General features: G+C 66.6%; 2 protein-coding genes across 3 annotated transcripts; both read right to left on the reverse strand.

The window, feature by feature from the left end:
- Nucleotides 1-990: 990 nt before the first annotated feature.
- Nucleotides 991-5,230, reverse strand: C2CD4C (C2 calcium dependent domain containing 4C). 2 transcript variants are annotated; one of them, XM_030034245.1, is made up of 2 exons: nt 5,203-5,230; nt 991-4,737 (listed from the first exon to the last, which is right to left on the reverse strand). In XM_030034245.1, exon 2 carries the CDS (start codon nt 4,716-4,718, stop codon nt 3,459-3,461), a length of 1,260 nt encoding a protein of 419 aa, XP_029890105.1. In that variant the 5' UTR covers nt 4,719-4,737; nt 5,203-5,230; the 3' UTR covers nt 991-3,458. The 2 variants fall into 2 exon arrangements, with proteins under 2 accessions (XP_029890105.1, XP_029890106.1); XM_030034246.1 differs by lacking the exon at nt 5,203-5,230 and adding an exon at nt 5,032-5,127.
- Nucleotides 5,231-9,971: 4,741 nt separating this feature from the next.
- On the reverse strand, nt 9,972-16,028 carry SHC2 (SHC adaptor protein 2). The gene is made up of 12 exons (XM_030033922.2): nt 15,446-16,028; nt 14,586-14,656; nt 14,131-14,191; nt 13,812-13,931; nt 13,638-13,691; nt 13,369-13,420; nt 13,068-13,194; nt 12,730-12,915; nt 12,582-12,643; nt 12,323-12,487; nt 11,545-11,846; nt 9,972-11,373 (listed from the first exon to the last, which is right to left on the reverse strand). The coding sequence occupies exons 1-12, from the start codon at nt 15,935-15,937 to the stop codon at nt 11,245-11,247; spliced, it is 1,821 nt and encodes a 606-aa protein (XP_029889782.1). The 5' UTR covers nt 15,938-16,028; the 3' UTR covers nt 9,972-11,244.
- Between the last annotated feature and the right edge of the window lie 2,500 nt (nt 16,029-18,528).

Genomic DNA, 18,528 nt, shown 5'->3' on the forward strand with positions numbered 1-18,528 from the left:
GAATGCTGACAGCTAGGCAGGGGGGCTCCCCGGGGGGGCAGGGGAGGGAAACGGCCCGGGGGACACCCTGAGAGCAGCTCATCCAACACCCGCATCGCTCACACCGCGGAGCACTTGGGAGACATGTCCTGGCAGCACCGTGGCAGGGGCACAGCTGGACAGAAACCATCAGGTTTGTTTTCATGCCACAACACTGCCGGAGCAGATCACCACTGCTGTGCAGGAGCTGGCCTGAGGTGCCAGGGTTTTGCTGGGAAAATGACTGTGAAATGCAGAAAGCAGCAGGGAGAGCTTTCCACCCTTGCGCTGCCATGGGGCCAGAGCTCAGCTGTGCCCCAGAGAGACCCCTGAGGGTCTCCTGGAGCTCAGAGTTCCCCCATGAGGACAGCCCCTGTTCTGTCGGTGCTGGGCACCCGGCCCCCTGCGAGGGCAGCGCTCCAGCCCACGCAGCCCACTGCTGACGGGGAGCACAAAGACATCATCATATCTTTAATCACCAGCACTGCCGAGAAGGAGCGCAGAGGCCAGGCTGGGGGAGCTGGCGAGGAGGAGGAAGGACTCCCACTGGAGCATGGGAAGGGGCTCTCCCTCGCCACAGCCCCGTCCTCATGCAGACGCTGCCCCAGCTCAGCTCTGCCCCAGCCGGGATGGCCCAGGTCGTCCCCCCCCCCCCCTCGCAGGAACAGCCCCTTTCCCCACATCCCCTGTTCTCCCTGGGAGATTTGCTCCCACCTCATCCCACGGCTGGTCGGCAGCACCAGGAAAGAGCTTTGAGCCCCTGCAAGGCTGTCAGGAATGGGCAGCACCACCCAGAAGAGCAGTCGCTGCTCTGTGGCTGGGCAACCCCAGGCACCCAGCTCTGCTCCCCCACCCCTCCACTGCACAGCAAGCCAGTGTGGAAGGTAACAGGGCCCGGAGGATGCCACAGCCACGGCAATAAAAAGCATAGGGAATGCCTTGGGGAAACCAGGAGCCAGGGCACCACCTGCATCTGTTTTAGAAATGACTTTATTGCACTAAAAAGGGGAAGTCATCTGTAAACAAACATTCCATTCAGGTAATAATATATTTTTTCACTCCAAAAATGCATCATTAAATCCAGCCACAGAAATATCAAAGCAGGAACAGTAGAAAATAGCTACAGGGGAGGAAAGACCCAGCCAGGCCACAGTCCCGGCTCCCACACTGCCTGCCCACCCACCGTGGGAGCAGGGCTCACAGCAGCACGTCCCAGGGCTCGACTCCAGCAATGCAGCCCTGGGACAGGTGGGGGGGCAGCACAAGCCCCCAGGCCCTTGGGTGTCCCCCCAGGGCCAGCCCCAACCCAAGGAGCAGCCCAGGGCCCTGCTCTCAGCATCCCCCTTCCCCGAACCCAAAGGGGCACAGCTCTGCCATGGAGGATGCGTCACCCCCCCCCAACTCTCTCATAGAGCACCAAAATCTTTGCCCAGCTCCTGTTCTCCCTCCCCTTGCAGCCTGCTGGGTGCCCCCCACCCCCAGCAGTGCCTGGGTCCCACCAGCCCCTTGCAGGCACAGACCCCTGGGGACCGCAGGGCACTGGTGAGGGGTGCACAGGGCTGTCGGGCAGCAGCCAGCTGGGCAGGGTCCCCTTCCTGCCCCAGGACTGCTCAGGGACATGGCCCATCTCCCCATCCCACTCTCCCCAGAGCCCCCATCTTCCCCCAGGGCGAGCCTGGGCACTCAGGGGCCAAGGAGTGTCCCCCATGTTGGCTCCTGGGGGAGCGGTGGGAAGCCGCAGGTGGGAAACCCCCCGTGAAGGAGGGATGTGTCTGCTCCTTACATCCTGCACGGTTTGTTTTCAGCCACAAGCTCGACAAACAGCCACGATCACCCCAAATCCCCCCGACATGCAAACACCGTGCTATCAGAACCATGCCTCGCGTACCTGAAACATATTTACAGACATAAGTAAAACACGCTGGGAAAGATCAGCCTCGGATATAAACAGCCAACACTGAAATCTGCCATCTGCTGCAAAGGACAAAGAAGGAACATCAACTGCCACCGACAGAGGTTAATACAGAGGGACACATGTGTGCGTGTGTGTCCACGCGTGCTGCAACAGGCAGGGACAGGAGCACTGCGAATTCTGCTCCCTTCCACAGAAACATGCAGAGCCCGATGCAATGGGTAACACCACACCAAACAACAACAAGGTGTCTGTTTTAGCCATCCGCAGAAATGCCCTGGCTGGCATTTCTCCCACTCCCAGTGCCTTCAGCCAGTCGACTGGGATGGCAGGGACGGATGGGAAGCGGTGGGAGCACCCCACTCCGCCCAAAAGGGAAACTGCAGAGCCAGTCCAGTCCCTTTGGGGAGCTGTGTCCCGCCGGGCACAGGGTCTTCATGGCCCCATGGGACACATCCCTCCGGCCCGGCGGGTGCAGCTGCTCACAAGCCCCCGAGCCCCCACAGGCAAGGGAGGACAGAGGGTAGGGGAGCCTCAGCCTGCCTCCTGCCCAGCAACACCAGGGGATGTCCCCAGTGCCAGCCAGACCGCCAGCACACAGGGAGGCTACTCCTGTCGCCTTGGCTTTTGTCAGCAAGGACGTCTGCTGGGACACTGCCCGGGACCACCCATGTGCCCAGGGTGAGGGGTCCCAGGCCCCCCATGGCAGTGGCAGCTCCTGGCATCTCCCTCCCATGGGCAGGGGACAGGCACAGGCAGCCGCCTGGATTTGAGCAAACCCAAAGCCCCTAAAGCTCCATGAGCCATTTCCTGCAGGGGGTCAGCAGCGGGGGACACTGCTGGGGGTGGGCAGGGAGGGTATCCTGGGAGGCTGCAGGTGTCAGACCAAGCTGACTTGCACATCTGTGCAGTCCCGCAGGGCTGGGAAAAGTCCAGGAAAGGCTCAAAAACCACAAACCTGACTCATCCCCCCGGGTCACCTCCCTTGGCCCACTCTTGGGTCACCTCTGCAGTATTTTCTCTGCAGTTTCCAAGACTAGAAACTTGTCTTTTAAATTAAAGCCGAGATTGATGGTACCACCTGACTCCAGGAGCTGGGGCTTTGAGAGAGGTGGCAGTAAGTATGCTACAGAGATCTACCCACCTCCAAACTTCGTGCTGGCCAGCTGGAGACCACAGGCACCAGGGAGGGAAGAGCCCAGCAGTTGACATCCATCCTTCCCGGTGGAGATGGGGCCGGTACCTCCCCGCTGGGGTCCGGGAGATGCAGCCCCAAGAGGGAGCAGGGAGAGAGCAGAGGGGAGAGGCTGCAGCTGCCAGCCCTGCCTGCTCTACTGCAGGAGGGCTGGTGCTGGCAAAGCCCCACAGCAGTGCCGCCCCTGGGGACCCCCATGCTCTGCCACGGCCCGTCCCTCCTCCGAGGGCCCTTCCAAGCCCTCCTCCAGCAGGGCTGGGGGACAAGGCCAGCCTCCCCCCCTCGCCCCGGCCCCACAGGCAGGCAGCTCCCTCCGGGGCTGGCAGCAAGCGCCTACAGGCAGGACAGGAGGGCGGTGAGCGGCAGCTCCTTCTCTCCCAGCAGCGTGTCCCGCTTAAGGCTGCTGCCCTTGTTGACCACCTTGAGCTTCAGGGACATCTTCCTGGCGTGGCCGGGGCCCAGCCCATCAAAGAAGAAGTCCTCGTTGAAGATGGGGTTGCGGCTGTTCTTGACGATGGTGCTGCGCTGCTTCTGCAGCTTCCCGGGGTTGAGGCACAGGGAGACGCAGCAGTTGATGCTGCGCAGGTCGACGAGGGCATCGTAGAGGTCCTCGGCGGAGACGAGCCGCACGCGCAGCCGGGCGTTGGAGGGGTCGTAGTCAGCAGCCAGGCGCAGGCTCCCACCCTGGCTGAGCCGCAGGCTGCGCTCCCGGTCACGGCCTGGTGGCAGGTCCAGGGGCAGCAGGGCAGCGGGTGGCTGCCCCCCAGCCGGGGCGCTCCTGGCGCGGCGCTGGGCGCTGGGGCTGGTGTCAGCTGAGCTGTCGTCAGTGGACAGCGAGCTGTTGCGGGCCACTGAGTGCTTCAGCTTGATGACCTTGGACTGGCTTTCCTGGCTGAAGATCTTCAGCAGGGAAACAGAGCGGGAGAGCAGCGGGGAGCCGAAGGGCGAGGACTCGGCTGAGGAGCACGTGTCGCTTTCACCACCGCTGAAGTAGCGGCCGGGGTGCATGAGGGCTGCGCCCAGGTCAGCGGGCGCCCGGGGCCCACTCTCGCCATTGAGCTTGGCTCTGCGCTGGGCACTGGGTGAGGTGGCCGGCGAGGGGCAGAGGCTGCTGTGCTCACTGTGGAAAAGCGACTCTTTGCGCCGTGTGTGGGGACTCTCCACCAGCGTGGCAAAGCCATAGGAGGTCTGTGCCTTGGGCACGTAGGGCAGCGACATGGCCGTCTGTGCCTGCGGGTCCACGTTGGTGCCAAAGCCCCCCTCAGCTGTCCAGTCCTCGGCACTCTCAATCTGGATGATGTGCCGGCCAGCAGCCCGTGGCCGGGACCGGCTGGACGGCCGTGGGCTGCGTGGGGGTTTGCGCCCGGCCAGGTCCTGCTCTGAGGCTGAGGGGCCCAGGGCGGGCGCTGCGGGGGGCTCAGGGCCCTCGGCCTCGGCGGGCGCTGCACTCAGCTTGGGTGGGATGAAGAAGTCGGGGATCTTGTCAGGGGTGAGGACGTTGCTGTAGCGGGACCCCCGAGGGGACTCTTCCGGCCCCGCACCCCGGGACCCACCATTCTCCGCCACACCGCGCAGCCGCTCCAGGAGCCACATGTTGCCGCTGAGTGTGGGGCTGGAAGAGACCCAAAGGGTAACGCTGTCACCGGGGGCCGGGCACCGGCAGCCCGGAGCCATCAGCCTGGAGGGTGAGCAGCGGCACAGAGAGACTGGGACCCTCCAGCCCAGGGGGACGGGGACAAGGATAGGAGGGAACCGGCCACACCGAGGGACACGGGGACCCGCCAGCCCGGGGTGGGGGACGGGAAAAAACCGGCCGCGCCGATGGGCACCGGGACCCGCCAGCCCGGGGGTGGGGAACGGGAAAGAACCGGCCGCGCAGAGGGAAACGGACCCGAGGGACACGGACCCGAGCGATGGGACGGGACGGGACGGGACGGGACGGGACGGCCGCGGCGCACGGGGAGCCGCTGCCGGCCGCGACGCTATGCGATGCGATGCCCGGACGAATGGACCGACCGACCGACCGACCGACCGACCGGCGCCGCCGCGAGCGGGAAGTTGCCGGGAGCCGCCGCACCTGGAGCGGAGCCGCCGCCGCCACCGCAGCCCGGGCGGGGCGGGCGCGGACGCGCTTTTATACGGCGGCGGCGGCGGCGGCGACGGCCCCGCTCCTTCCCCGCGCCGCCGCCGTAATCCTCCGAGCGCGGCGCCCCCGCATTTCCCCGCGCCGCGCCCGGCCGGACCGAGACCGGGACCGGGACCGGGACCGGGACCGGGACCGGGACCGGGACCGGGACCGAGCCGGGCCGAGCGGCCCCGGCGTGCTGATGCTCGGGGGATGCGGGGGCCCGGCCCCGGGACAACCGGCCGCCTGCCCACGGGAGCGCCGGAGCTGGGATGGGACCGGGAGAGCAGGGGCTCTGAGCCGGGATGAGGGCGGGAGCGGGACGGCAGCAGCCCCGTGGCCCCCCCAGAGCCCTCCCGCCCTGAGCGCGATCGGGGGCCGAGGCCAGCGGGATGGAGCCGTTCCCTCCCCCGCCTCAAGCACAGCCCGCTCTCCCCTCCGAGCTCTGGAGCTCGTCAAAGCGCTGGACAAAGCCAACAGCACTTGAGGGGGCTTGGAGCTCAAGGACTCCCCGAGTGCGTTAAGTGGTTTAGTATCGTGGCTGGAGGAGTCGGGGGAGACAGTGCCACATGTCACACGTCTCACTGGCACCTGGCGGGGACAGTGCTGGGGCAGGATACGGCCCAGGTGGTGCTGGGGGCACCAGGGGCAAAACATCAGGAGGATCCACGGGGCATCACTGCAGGCCCCAGTGCTGCGGGGGGGCAGGAGCGGGGCAGGAGGCTCAAACCAGGGTGATCGGCCCCAGCCCAGGTACCGCGTGGGTTTATAGCCTTGGGGACAGGGATGCACCAAGCAGGATGGTGGCACGGACAGGGGCCGGCAGCTGTTCCTTCCTGGCTGCTGCCCTGTGGATGCCGTCAGGCTGCAGGGAAGGCACCGTCATCTCACAGCAGTGCAGGGCTGGGAATAATCGCCAGGAAGGAGAGCCGGGCATGGTGAGCTCTTCGGCAGGGGCTGCTGCAACCAGGCAGCGACCGCGAGAGGTGGGAGGTCTCAGCTCCCTCTGCATCCTGACTCCTAGCTGATAAAAAGAGCCAGCCGGCCGTGCCGAGCTAGACTGAGGGCCAGCAGCCAGCTCTGCCAGCGCCTGGGAAAGGTGGCAGGAGAGAAGGTCCCCAGGTCCTGGGGGAACAACCCTCCTCCCTCTCTGGAAGCAAATTGCCCTCCCCTCTCCCTGCACCCCCCCAGTTTTGCCAAGTGCCCTCCACCTGCCATGCCCAGGCCTCTCCTAGCAGTGAGCGGGTGGTCCCTGGCAGGGTGAGCACGCTGATTTATGGATTTTCTTGGCACATTGCTCAGCCTGACCAGGAGTACTGGCTCAGGCCAACTGCAGACCCTCACTGGGAGTGGGCCCTTTGGCACAGCTGCCCCTCGCTGGCACAGGAGCAGACCTGGGAAAAGGTGCTGGGACCCTCCGAACAGGGCGCGTGGGGATCAGGAACCAGCCAGGACCTGGAGGGCTCTGGGCAGGGGTGTCTTGTGGGTGGCAGTGGGGAAAGGGGACAGTGGTGTCCTGCCTGGACACTGGGCACTGCACTGCAAGGGCGCTGAGTCCTGGGTCCCATGGTGGGGGAAGAGGGCAGATGGAGCTCGGGAGAGGAAAACGAGGCTCACAGGAAGGGGAGGCTGGTGAACAAAAGGCTGGTGTTTGCTTTTCCTCCCTGCCCTGGCACAACAGTGGGTAAACAAGGTGCAGAAATAGTTGGGTTCCCTTGAGATAACAAAGAACGCTGGAGCTGGGCCAGGCCTGCCCACTTGGCTCAGGGCCAGCCATCTGTGGGACATGGAGGGGAGCAGGGTGCTTGGAGCTGCCTGCACTGAGCTTGCCTGGGCTCAGCTCGGGGCAGGGCTTCCAGGTTTGAGGCAGGAGAGGAGTTGCAGCAGTCAGGCAGTGATGCTGAGGTCCAGAATGCCCCAGTTCCCACTGAAGGGACGGCAGGAGAGACCCTGTGCTCATGGCAGGAGCTGGCATGGGTGCTTGCATCTCTGGCACCCTGGGGACATGGGCTGTGCTGGGGACATCCCTTCCCGGCAGTGCAGGCAGGGGCTGCAGCCAGCCCCACTGCCGGCACAGGGCTGCCAGAGACCAGCACTCGCCTGCGGCACTGTGCTGCCACAGCCACTGCATGCACTGGGAGCTGCCAGACCCAAAACAGAAACAGGCAGAGAACAAACGCTTGCAGGGCCAGCAGAAAACAAGGTTTCCAGGGCCTCTAAAATGGGCTCTGGACTCTCACTTGGCACAGCAACATGGAGCCAGGAGAGGTGCCTTTTCTTGCCGTCTCCCCCTCATCCAGGGCTCTCCGTGGATCAGGCAGCATGGGATGCCAGGAGGGGTCAGCTCTCGGGGCTCCAGAGCTACTTCCCCAGGCAGCGTGATGGGGAGTCAGACAAGGGCTAGGCGAGGTGGACAGGGGTCCCTCATGCTGGGCTGGAGGCTGCCGGAGGCATGTGGTGCCTGGCAAGGCCTGGGCATGGCACCATGGGTGAGCGACGCCTGGCTGGGGACACTGCTGGGGCTGGGGACGCTGGCAGGGCTGGGGAAAGGGCTGGTGGAGCTGGCAGCGTGCTACCACCTGCTGGAAGCTGGGAAGGAGAAAGGCCCAGGAGGGGAAGGGGCTGGCACCAGGACCCCAGGATCCCGGGGCATGGGCTGAGTCCCTGCTGCAGCCCCTCCAGGGCAGGAGTGCTGCATACATTTCTTACCCAGCTGGTTAGTTCTTTCCATGAAACTTGCTCTGCCAATGTCAGAGACTCTTACCCTCTGTCCAGGAAAACTGAACTGGGCAGTGTTTGTTGTCAGCACGATTGGAGACAGAGGGACAGTTGGCCAGCGAGATCCCCACGGCCCTGGGAGAGCAAGGAGGCTGCTCTTTTGTGGCTTCCAAACCTTCCCCAAACATCTCAGCCTCCCCATCATCACATGGGCTGAAGGAGCAGTGCTGAGAGGCCAGTAGCTCTCCCCTTCAGCCCAGCGTTAACTCTGGAGCCTACAGATGGCTACTCAAAACACACCAGCAGCCACTGGCGGTTTCAGCACATGTGCCACTATCTGCTTTGCTCCACCATCACCCAGCCGCAGGCTCCCATGGGCGCTCTCCTCACTCGCCCTCAGCCCAGCCAGGACCAGTCCGGAGCAGAGCTGCACTGGGTGCAGAGCATGTGGAAAGAAATCCAATTTCAGATGGGAGCACTCCCTGGTGCTCTGACTGCATTATTCATGTCCATACTTAACTCAATCAAGGCCTCATATTTGTTTTAACTGTTTTTTTTGTTTCAAGAACTGCTGCGTGGCTCCCAGCCCGCCTCCCCCTGCAGGGTCCTGCCCTCATGCCGGGTGGCCGTGGGGTGCTGCCCCACAGCAGGACCCTCTCAAGGAGGGTCCCCGTGTCCCCACGCAGTAGTCCTACAACCTGGGGTGGAGGCGGGGGGGCAGAGCCCCCTGCACCCTGTGCTGTTGGAACGGCACACCAGCTTCAACCAAAGTGGTTAAACCCCTAAAATAAATACCCCACCAGCCCTTCAGGCACCTCATGGCCGCATCTCCGGGGCCGAGGGGCCAGGGCAGAGCCAGCAGCAGCCAGTGAAAGGCGTGGGCTTGTTCTCCAGCAGTGAAAAGAAGAAAATCTGGGCTGTCGCTGCCTTTTCCTGCCTCTGCTATTGAGGGAACAGCGCAATTATCTTTGCAGACGCATTACTACATGACAAAAAATAGCAGCTGAGATGGAAGCACCGTGTCCCTGTAGGTATTGAACTATCAATGGAAAATGACACATGCATTACTGGGCTTTATTTAGGGGCTTATTTTATTCATTGAGTCAGGCAGCACCCGGCAGCTCCGTCCCAGGAGGGACCGTCCCCAGTGAGGGGCAGAGGGTGCCGGGGTGACCCCGCTCTGCAAGGCGGGTGCCAGCAGCACAGCGGCAGCACCAGGCACGCGTGCCTGGGGTAGGACCCCGGAGCCAGCCAGCACTGGGTCTGCTGCCCACCCGGTGCACGTGCCTGGCGGTTCACAGCCCAGCCACACTGCTGGCATGGAAAGCCTCCCGCTGCCGGGCTCCAGCAGCACTGGGGCAGCCTTCTCCTGCCTCCGCCGATTCCAGCCATGTGCCTTTTCTACCTGCCGGCCATGCCACACAGCCAGGAGCTGCGGCCAGGCCCACTACAGGGCTCTCGCTCTGCTGGACACCCTGTTCATTAATGGGTGACAACTTGGCTCCAGGCTGGTCGGTGCCAGCCCGGCTGCGGCAAGAACCAGATGAGGCCTTGCCAGGAGGCTTGGAGGCGGGTGGCCGCATCCTGCCCGGCATAGAAGTGGGAGGTGAGCCTGCAGGCAGCAGAAGCAGGCAGGGCAAGGAGATGCCGGGTGCAAGGAGGAGACGCCGGGTGCAAGGATGAGATGCTGTGCAGGACCAGCACTGCAGGGTCAAGCCCTGGGTGCTCTAGCCCCCTCCAGAGCCGGGGGGGACAGGGGGTGACTCACGTGCAGAAGGGGGGACAGGGTGACCAGGGAGGGGAGAGAGACAAGCGTGACCAGCCAGGACAGGGCATGCTGCCACCGCCATCGTGAGACTGGCCAGGAACTGGTGGTGGTGATGGAGATGCCGTCCTGGCACCATCTGCATGCCCGGCCCCCTCGAGCCCCTGGGCACAGGAGCCAGCAGCGGCAGCCCCATCCCAGCACCATGCCCGGGGGCAGCACGAACAACCCAGGCACCTTGCTTACTTCCAGGTTTAATTAGAAACGTATTCCAAACCACGAACCCGTGCCGAGTGCCAGACACAGTGGAGAAGGGGCCGTGTATGCCATAAAAACCTGCCGAAGCCCCGAGCCGGCCGGGGGGTCCCCCAGGGGTCAGGGGACGCCTCTCCTCCTGGCAGCCCTGGCCTCATGAGCCAGTACCGGGAGCTCCTCTGCCACGCACCTTCCCCGCAGCAGCTTCGTCCTGGCCCCGGCCTGGGAAGGGCTGCGGGGGCTCGGGGCCACCGGGAGCCTCACGTGGCAGTCGCTCCTGGGGAGAATCCAGCTGGAAATGTGGGACCGACAGGGAGATCCAGCACCACTGGCCTCCAAGAGACATTGTGCCCAGCCCCATGGGCAGAGCCAAGCCGGGGGCTACAACCCGCACTGACAGAGGACCCCATGGATGGGGGCACCCCCTGAATGTCCTGGCAGAGAGGGGGAGCCAAGGCAGGGAGCTGGGTCCTGAGCAGCAACACTGGGCAAGAGGCACAGCCCCATGGGCAAGGGGCTGGTCCTCTCAGCTGCCCCTCACATACCTATGCACGCACACGGATATGCACACACGCGTCCATGCACATGCCAAGCCTGCTCACCCCATCCCACCCTGGGAGCCCTGGGACGAGGCTCCTGGCACCAGCCTAGACCCCATTTGCTCCGTCATCATCCAGAGACCAATTCCTTGTGCCGAGATGGAGCCGGCCCCGGGGGCAGCACTGCTGGGCAGCGGGGGCTGGCAGTACCAGGGGCTGGGTGCACACAGCCCTGTGCAGGCAGGGTCCCCGGGGCAGGAGGGGGACAGGGCAGCCCCACAGCGATGCCCGCCCAGGCCCCCTCCCATTGCTGGGGTGAGCCGTGGGCAGCCCCAGGCAGGAGCAGGCAGCGCTGCCCAAGCCGGATTCGGGCTCCACACCTCTTGGTGAGGCCACCCACCGGCTCCCACCCTGGCACCATTTCACCTGCACGTGTGGAATAAACATCTTCATGTCCAGCTGGGCAAGGGGCCCCATGCAGATGATGGAGGGGAGGCAGTAGTGTGGGGGGGCCCTTCGGGGCCAGGGACTGCAGGGCCACGCTGGGGAGGGGGATGGGGAACCTGACCCTGGCGTGTTGGGGGGGGGGGCCTTTGCCTTCCCCAGAGGCCAGGCACAACCGGAGGAGGGGAGCGCAGACGGGCCCTGGCTTTGCCCCACGGCTGGGGTGAGTCCAGTGCCAGGGGAGTGGGTCGGGGGCTCACGTACCCTCCGCCATCACTGCTTCCTCCGGACAACCTGGCGGAGGTGCAGCTCGCTCTCCGCGGCCACGATGGGCTGCTCGTTCTGCCGGTGGTGGCTGATGAGGTGGCTGATGCTCTCAAACAGCACATCCTTGGTCCTCACCTGGGGGCCGGGGGGCACAGCAGTCCTGAACCCAGGAGAGCTGCCTCCTGCGCAGGTTCCCCATGCAACCCCTGACGCCTGCCCACCCCTGCAGCCTGTGTCCTCCAGCATCCCCCTCCACCCCGCCCTTACCCCCCGTCCCCCATTGCCCATCCCGCACCCTGCCCTTACCACTCCCTCGGGATCCACCAGCAGCAGGTGCTTGGGCTGCCCACTGTGCATGCCGGTCAGCACGTACTGCCCCGGGTTGGTGAGGCTGTCCCGCACCAGGAAGTCCCCGTCCATCTGCAGGAGCCTCTCGGCATCCCGCCGGCTCATCTTCCCGTGGTACCACGGCTCCCGCCTGAGCTGCTCCTCCGTGGGGGCGATGGGGGCCTTCCGCGTGGGGGGGCTCGGCCACTGGTCCTCGATGGGGGGGCTGGTGCCACCTCCGGCAATGCACTCATGGAGCTTCAGGGCATCCTCGAACGGTCCTGCGGGAGCCAGGGGATGCAGGACGTCACGCACCCCCCCCCCCAAGCACAAAGCAGGGCTGGGGTGCGGCGGGGGCCGGTCCAAGCAGTGGCAGCAGGACCCCAGGTTACAGCCAGACCCACTTCTGGGCTAGATCCCGCTGCACCACAGCCGTCCCGGGCATGATGCTGTGTCCAGGCACGGAGGGGACGGTGCCCCCCTGCCCTGGCACGGCTGCCCCCTCCACGTGGCCAGGCAGGGCAGGCAGACGGGGTGCCCACCTGCAGCCCTGCCGCGAGCACAGCCCTGCTGCCCCAGCAAGGGCGGGTGAGGATGGGCCCTGGCTCACAGCCCCCAGTGCTCAGCACGTCACTGCTCTGGGCTCAGCCAGCGCGGGCACCGCCAGAGCTGTCGCATGTGGCTGGGCAGCCTGCCGTATGGCTTGGACCCTCTGCAGCAGGTTGTGTGCCAGACACCCCCCAGTGTGGCGGCTTACTCATATCAAAGAGGTCCTTTTTGGGGCTCTCCTCCAGCACCCCACGAGCTGCTGCCTCTGGCTCCCAGGCGTCCAGGCTCTGTGTGTTCACATACATGTGCTCCTCGTAGTCCCGTGGGCCCAGAGGGTGGCTGTCCGCCTCCAGGTACCCGTCACAGGGCTGGCCTGCGAGGACCGGGCATCACTGCCAGCCCAGGCAGCGCAGAGCCGCGGGGACCCTCGCTCACGGTTCCCGGGGCTCCCCCGCGGTGGTACCCACCCTGGCTCTCCAGGTCCCAGGGTGGCCCTGGCTGGCTGCTCTGGTCTCGCCTGGCTGCAAAGCTGCCCTGGGGAGAGGAGACAGTGAGGGCGTCGGGTGGGGGCCTGCCTGGGACCCCCACAGCAGGACTGGCAGCGGCCCCAGGGGCTCACCTGGCTGGGGGGGGCCGGAGCCAGAGGGCTGAGTACGGACATGGCCCAGGATTGTGCCGTGCCGTAGCCGGGAGTCGATCAGCCCCCCCGGGGGTGGCTCCTTCCCCGGGATGCTGTTGTAGTAATCGTGCTCGGCCACCTCTTCGTCCTCTCCCCAGGCTGATTCCTCTGCACCCAGTGCCCTGCAGCGGGGACGGGCGAGCTGGGAACGCCCTGCCGGGCTCAGAGCCCTCCCCACGCCCGGCAGGGATGGGGGCTCCCAGGGCAACCCCCAGCCAGCGGACGTGCCCAGGACAGGGGCTCTGGGGCTGCAGCAGGGCCCCCGCTCCCCTACCTGTCTGGGGGTACCACCACCTTGGGGGGGCTGTGCAGGTACTGCTTGAAGCGCAGCTCAAAGGCCTGTCCCACCGTGCTGATGACGCTCTGCGCCAGCCCCTCGCAGCACTCCAGGATGTGGCAGGCTGCGGACAGACAGATGAACGGCTTGAGTGTTTCTCCTGCACTCCCACCACCCCTCTGGGACCACCCTGAGCCACCCCTCGTGCTCCCCATGAGGGATCCCCTCCTCCAGCCTTCATCCCCCCCGTGCATCCCGCCTCTTTCACAGAGCTCCCGGGCGCGGGGGCCAGCATCACCTCTCTGGTTGATGGGGTCCTTGGCGACGTAGGCGACATAGTCCGTGGTGTCCTGGGGGCACAGGGGGAGCTCAGGACCCACGTCCCGCTGCTGTGCAGGGAGCAGGGCTGGGGGGCTGGGACGAGGGGACCGGCTCGGCCTCGGCCCCGCATCCTGCCCTGGGACCAGGCTGCCCCGCAGTTCAGCTCAGCCGTAGGACAGGCAGCCCCCATCCCCGCTGCCCCCAAGGGACCGCAGCCAGGGGAGGGCTGAGACGCGTGTGCCTCACCGTGTCCCCACCAGAGGCGAAGGAGATGGATTGCATGTGGTGGTTGGCGATGATCTGTGGGGGGGACATGGCCCACGGGGAGGTTTAGCGTGGGGGCTGCCAGCCCCCCCAGTTCACGGCAGGAGGCAGAGGTCTGGGAGGTGGCGGGGCCGTGTCCCCGGGGACAGTCCTCACCTGGCGCGTGGTGGGGATCATGAGGTTCAACCCGTCAACGGAGATGTTGACAGCGATGCTCATGCCAGCGAAGCGGAGGTTGCTCTTGCCCAGGATGGAGAAGAGGGCTTTGTTGGGAGCCTGACGGGGGGAGAGGACCGTGGGGGCGATGCAGCCCACCAGGACCAGGTTTCCTGGGGTGAAGAAGGCAAAGAGGGGTGCCCCAAGAGACCCCAGACTCTGCTCTGCCAACCAGGCAGGCGCCCCCAGCACCCTGTCCTGCAGCCCCGGCTCACCCCAGGAAGGAGCCCAGGGAGGGACAGGCTGGGTGGAAACTCACCTTCTTCTTCCAGATGCCCTTGACGCCCGGCACTGCCTCGTACAGTCTGTTGATGGCTTCCCTGCAAGCCACGGCCCCCAGCCGGGTTACTGGTGCAGACCCCCGGCCCCTTCCCAGCTGCCTCCCCTGCCCACAGCTCTGCAGGGTCTGGGAGCATCAGCCCCCGCAGCCCGGGGCACTGCAGCCTCCCCGCAGCACTGCCCCACGTCATGGCCCGCGGTATGTAATCCCAGCCAGGGCCACCTCCCTTCTCCTCTTTCCACCCATTGATCTGCGGCCGTGCCCTTCGTCCGTGTCCCTGCGTGCAGGGTGGATCCCGTGGGGCAGAGCCCCCCCAGACCCTGGCCCCGTGTGCCCCCCCCCCTCCACAGGGCCCTGGGGAGGGTGTGCACCCAGGGCCGATGGGGGCTCTGGATGGCACTGGGGTGCGAGACAGCAGGACCGCAGGGCCATACCTGGTGACCTGTGTCCGGGTGTTGAAGTCGAGGGACCTCATGGAGCGCAGCACCTCGATGCACCCCATGTACTGCGGGGGGGACAGGACATGGTCAGAGCAGCCTCCTCCGGCCACCACCACCAGCCCAGGGCAGGCGATGGAGAGGAGAGGAGAGGAGGAGCCAGGCGTCAGTGAGAAGGGCCCCTTCCACGCCAGCTCCAGCGACCACACGGCATCCTTTTGCCCCCCACCCCAAAACACCCCATAGCACGCCCAGCCCCCACGCTGAGACCCGACAAACTCATCCGCGCGCTACGGCTTGTGATGCCCTCGTAGGGGCTGACCGCTGCTGGGTCCCGAGGCTGGTTCCCCAGCCCAGAAAGCCCCCCCCGGCCTCCACCCCATCCCAGCCCGGTTCGGGCGGCCGCGCCGTCCCTCCCAGGCCGCGCCAGACAACGCGGGCAGTAACGGGGCCGGGCTGCCCGTGATGGGGCGAAGCGGCCGCAGGCTGCGTGTGCCGGGGGTGGCTGCCCAGGACACCCTCCAGGCCGGGCCCCCACCGCGTCCCCTCGGCCGCGGTCACGGCCGCGCTCGGCACCGTGAGCTCGGGCGGCGGCGGCCCCAGGGCAGCGCCCGCGGGAGCCTGGGGATGCGGCCGCAGCCCTGCCTCGGCGGCAGAGCCTGCCCTGGGGCAGCCGGGGCTGGGGGACACGGGGGACGCGAGCCGCGGGCTCTGCCCGCAGCCGTCGGGAGGAGCGGCGAGACGCGCCGAGCCCCGGACACGGACACGCGTGGCGCCGGGGGCTCGGCGCCCTCCCGCGCCGGGGCGGGCCGGGCTCGGGCTCCGGGCTCCGGGCTCCGGGCTCGGGCGGGACTTACCCGGACGATGTAGGAGACGCCGGGCCCCAGGACCCGCTCGTCGGGGTGCAGCCAGCCCTGCGCCGGCTTGCGGATGAAGCTGCCCTTGCGGCTCCACTCCTCCCCGCCCGGCCGGGCCGCCTCCGCCCGCGCCGCCCGCCCCGCCGCCCCCCGCGGCCGCCCGCCGGCCGGCAGCGAGCAGGGCGCGGCGCAGAGCGGTTCGCAGGCGCCCAGCACGGCGGCCAGCGCCGAGGGGGCTCCCGCGGCCGCGGTGCCGCCCGCCCGGGCCGGCGCGGAGAGCTCCCGGCCGGCACCGGCGCCGGCGGGGCCGCGGCCGAGGAAGCCGGCGGGGCCGGGGAACTTCCACTGCGGCATCCGCGGCAGCAGCGCGCAGAAGGTGGTGCCGGGCTCGGGCTCCTCGCCCGCCGCGGGGCAAGGCGCGGGGGCCGGCGACGGCATGGGGGCGGTCAGCGGCTCGTCGCGGAAGCGGTCATACTTGGGCTCCGGGAGCATGCCCGGGGCCGCGCTCCGCTCCGCTGCTGCCGCTCCGCTCCGCTCCGCCGCCGCGCCGGCTCCCGCCCCCCGCCCGCTCCCCCGGGGCCGCGCCGCGCTGATGTCATGGTGCGAGCGCTCCGCCGCCCCCCCCGGCCCGCCGGCGCATCCCCCCCCCCCCCCCCCCCCCGGGCTGGCAGCGCATCCCCCGCCACCCCCCCCCCGCCATCCTGGACCCGCGGCCACCCCAGCATCCCCCGCCACCCCCCCCCCAGCATCCTCAGACCGCCCCGCGCCCCCCAGGCTGTGCTGCTCCCCCCGAGTCACCAGCGGGGGCTTGCGGGGGGGCGGCGGCGGGAGCCCCGAAAGGATAGGCACGATCCCGGCACTGGGGGACAGCGGGGGAGGGGGCCGACAGACAGACAGACCGACCTCTGGGCACGGCTCTGCGGCCCCCACGCCCGGGCGGCCCCCGCCACGTCTGAGCGGCCCCCGCGGGGACGGAGCCTCTCGCCCTCTGCCCCGCGCCCTGCTCCAGACGCCGCTCGCCGCGGCCCACGGTTGAGCCGAGCCCCGGGGCTTGCACCGGCCCTGCGGGCTCCCAGCTTCACCCCAGGCGGTGTGGGCTCAACGGGCTGGGGGGGGGGCAGTGGAGCAGGGGTATGGGCTGCTGCCTCCCCCCGGGAGCCATCAGGCTGATGCGCAGGCTGTTCCCCGCTCACGCTTTGCCATTAGCCGGAGTGGCCAGCAGGCAGCTTCTGGAGGGGGCCAGCAGCCCCTGGCCACTGCCCTCACCCACAAAGGGGACATTTTCTGCTCTTTCCGCATCTCCGTCACTGGGCAGCGCTTCCAGGGAGCCTGGGGCTGGCTGGGAGGCGGGGGTGCGGGAGGCTTTGCCAGGCTTCGCTGCACAGCGAGGCTGCCCTATTTCTGTGCTTCCGAGCCCAGTGGTCTTGTTCACTCTGGTTTCATCTGCCTCCAAAGCCAGGTCTGGCTCCCGCTTGTTTATATCTGTCTGGAGGGCTCAGGCAGTAAAAAGCACAATCATTTTCTTGCTTCTGTGCCAGTATCTGCAGCAAGCAGGGAAAAAAGAAACCTTAAAGGGACTTTCTGACCTCAATCAAGTAACTCACCCTTCCTCCAACCCCGGGGGGCTGCTGATTTTTTCCAGTCGTTCAAAGGGCTAGACCTCCTGCCAAGCCCAGCACCAACCCACAGCATCCTGCTCACCGCAGGGCCCAGAGAGGGGCCAGTGCCTGTCCCCCCCTGGTGTGAGATGGGCGCTGCGCTGGCGCGGGCAGAGCCAGGGACTCCCGCTGGGGTTTCTTGCTGGTGCCCCGGGGCGGTGGGAGCTGAGCTCAGGCAGAGGGTGTGAGCCCCATCTCTGCGAGGTGATGGGGTGATGCTCCAGCACGACTCACGCCAGCTGCCCAGTGCTGCCCTGGCAGAGCCGGGGACGGAGCCCAGAGCCACCACTTCCTTTCGAGCTCACCCTCAGCCCTGGCATTTCCAGGGCTTTGCCGCGGATGCCAACTCCCCTGCCCCAGCCTGGCTCCAGGTTGGCTGGGCGCAGAGGGGCGAGGGGGCCCACAGCTGAAACCCACCCCCTGGCTCAGAGCGAGGCCTGCAGCTGCTCCACCACACTGGTGTCCCGGGGACCCTCGCCTTTCCCCAGCCCACCCCAGCCCTGCATCCCCTCCAAAGTCATTGTAATGCCCGGGCTCTGTCCCCGTGCTGCCAGCATCACGGCCTCTCTGCAGAGCAGACGCGCTTGGCTCTGGCTTCCTGAGGAGCCTCCTTGACCGGGTGGAAACCACCCAGCTCTCCTGCCTGCGGAGGCGATGCTGCTGCGGCCGCGCAGCCGGGTGGGAGCTCTCCCCCCACGCCAACCTGCACAAACAAAACCCGAGCCTCCCCAGAGGCCGGCCGTGCCCTGGGCAACACGCGGCCGCCTTTGTCTTGCCTTCTCCTCGCTGTCTCCTGCTCCCTGGCAGGTGATGGGGTGAAAGCCAGTAATTGCTCTAAGTGCGATCAATAAATCAAGGTAATAGAATTACATTTGCTGTTGCCATATTAGGAACCACTTCTCTGCTCTCTCCTCTCTCCGCCCTCCTTGGGTTTGTTTTTAAACTGCTGCAGAGCACTGGAATGAGTTGGGCTCCTCCATGCTCTCAAGATGGCTCTGGCGGGGACTCAGGTCCCTGCCCAGTGCGGGTGGCTCTGGGTGCGCGTTCCCAGGGCCTGGGGGTCAGCCCGAGGGAAAGCGCCGGGTCCCTGCGGAGGTCACGGGCGTTTTGCCCCATGCCACGTGCAGAGTGCTCTGGGGACTGTGGGCACCCCGCGGCGTGGGGATGGGAGCAAAGCTGGGCATGGAGCAGCAGCCCCCAATGGCCCTGTGCCCACCATGGCAGCATGTTTGCCTGCAGCCCTGGGGAGATGGAGCTGCTCTCCTCTCCTGCACAAGTCCCTGGTGACCAGGGGATTATTTTCATCTCACTTGCAGCCAGTCTCAGGCTCTGGAGAGTTAGCTTCATGTCAAGGGCTTTCCCACATCTCCTTTTAATCATTACTTAAAGGAAAGCCTCCATGAATAAAGGCTGGATTGCAGCCTC

This window comes from Aquila chrysaetos, chromosome 12 (assembly GCF_900496995.4).
Source record: "Aquila chrysaetos chrysaetos chromosome 12, bAquChr1.4, whole genome shotgun sequence".
Classification (NCBI taxonomy): domain Eukaryota; kingdom Metazoa; phylum Chordata; class Aves; order Accipitriformes; family Accipitridae; genus Aquila; species Aquila chrysaetos.

What these genes read in the sequence shown, in the direction of transcription:
- SHC2 (XM_030033922.2), bottom strand. Translation starts at nt 15,937, where the DNA reads ATGCTCCCGGAGCCCAAGTATGACCGCTTCCGCGACGAGCCGCTGACC. An exon ending in TGATCCCCACCACGCGCCAG is followed by an intron (nt 13,692 to 13,811) that starts GTGAGGACTGTC and finishes TCCCCCCCACAG; the next exon opens with ATCATCGCCAACCACCACAT. An exon ending in CTGGGACCTGGAGAGCCAGG is followed by an intron (nt 12,488 to 12,581) that starts GTGGGTACCACC and finishes CGGTCCTCGCAG; the next exon opens with GCCAGCCCTGTGACGGGTAC.
- C2CD4C (XM_030034245.1), bottom strand. Translation starts at nt 4,718, where the DNA reads ATGTGGCTCCTGGAGCGGCTGCGCGGTGTGGCGGAGAATGGTGGGTCC.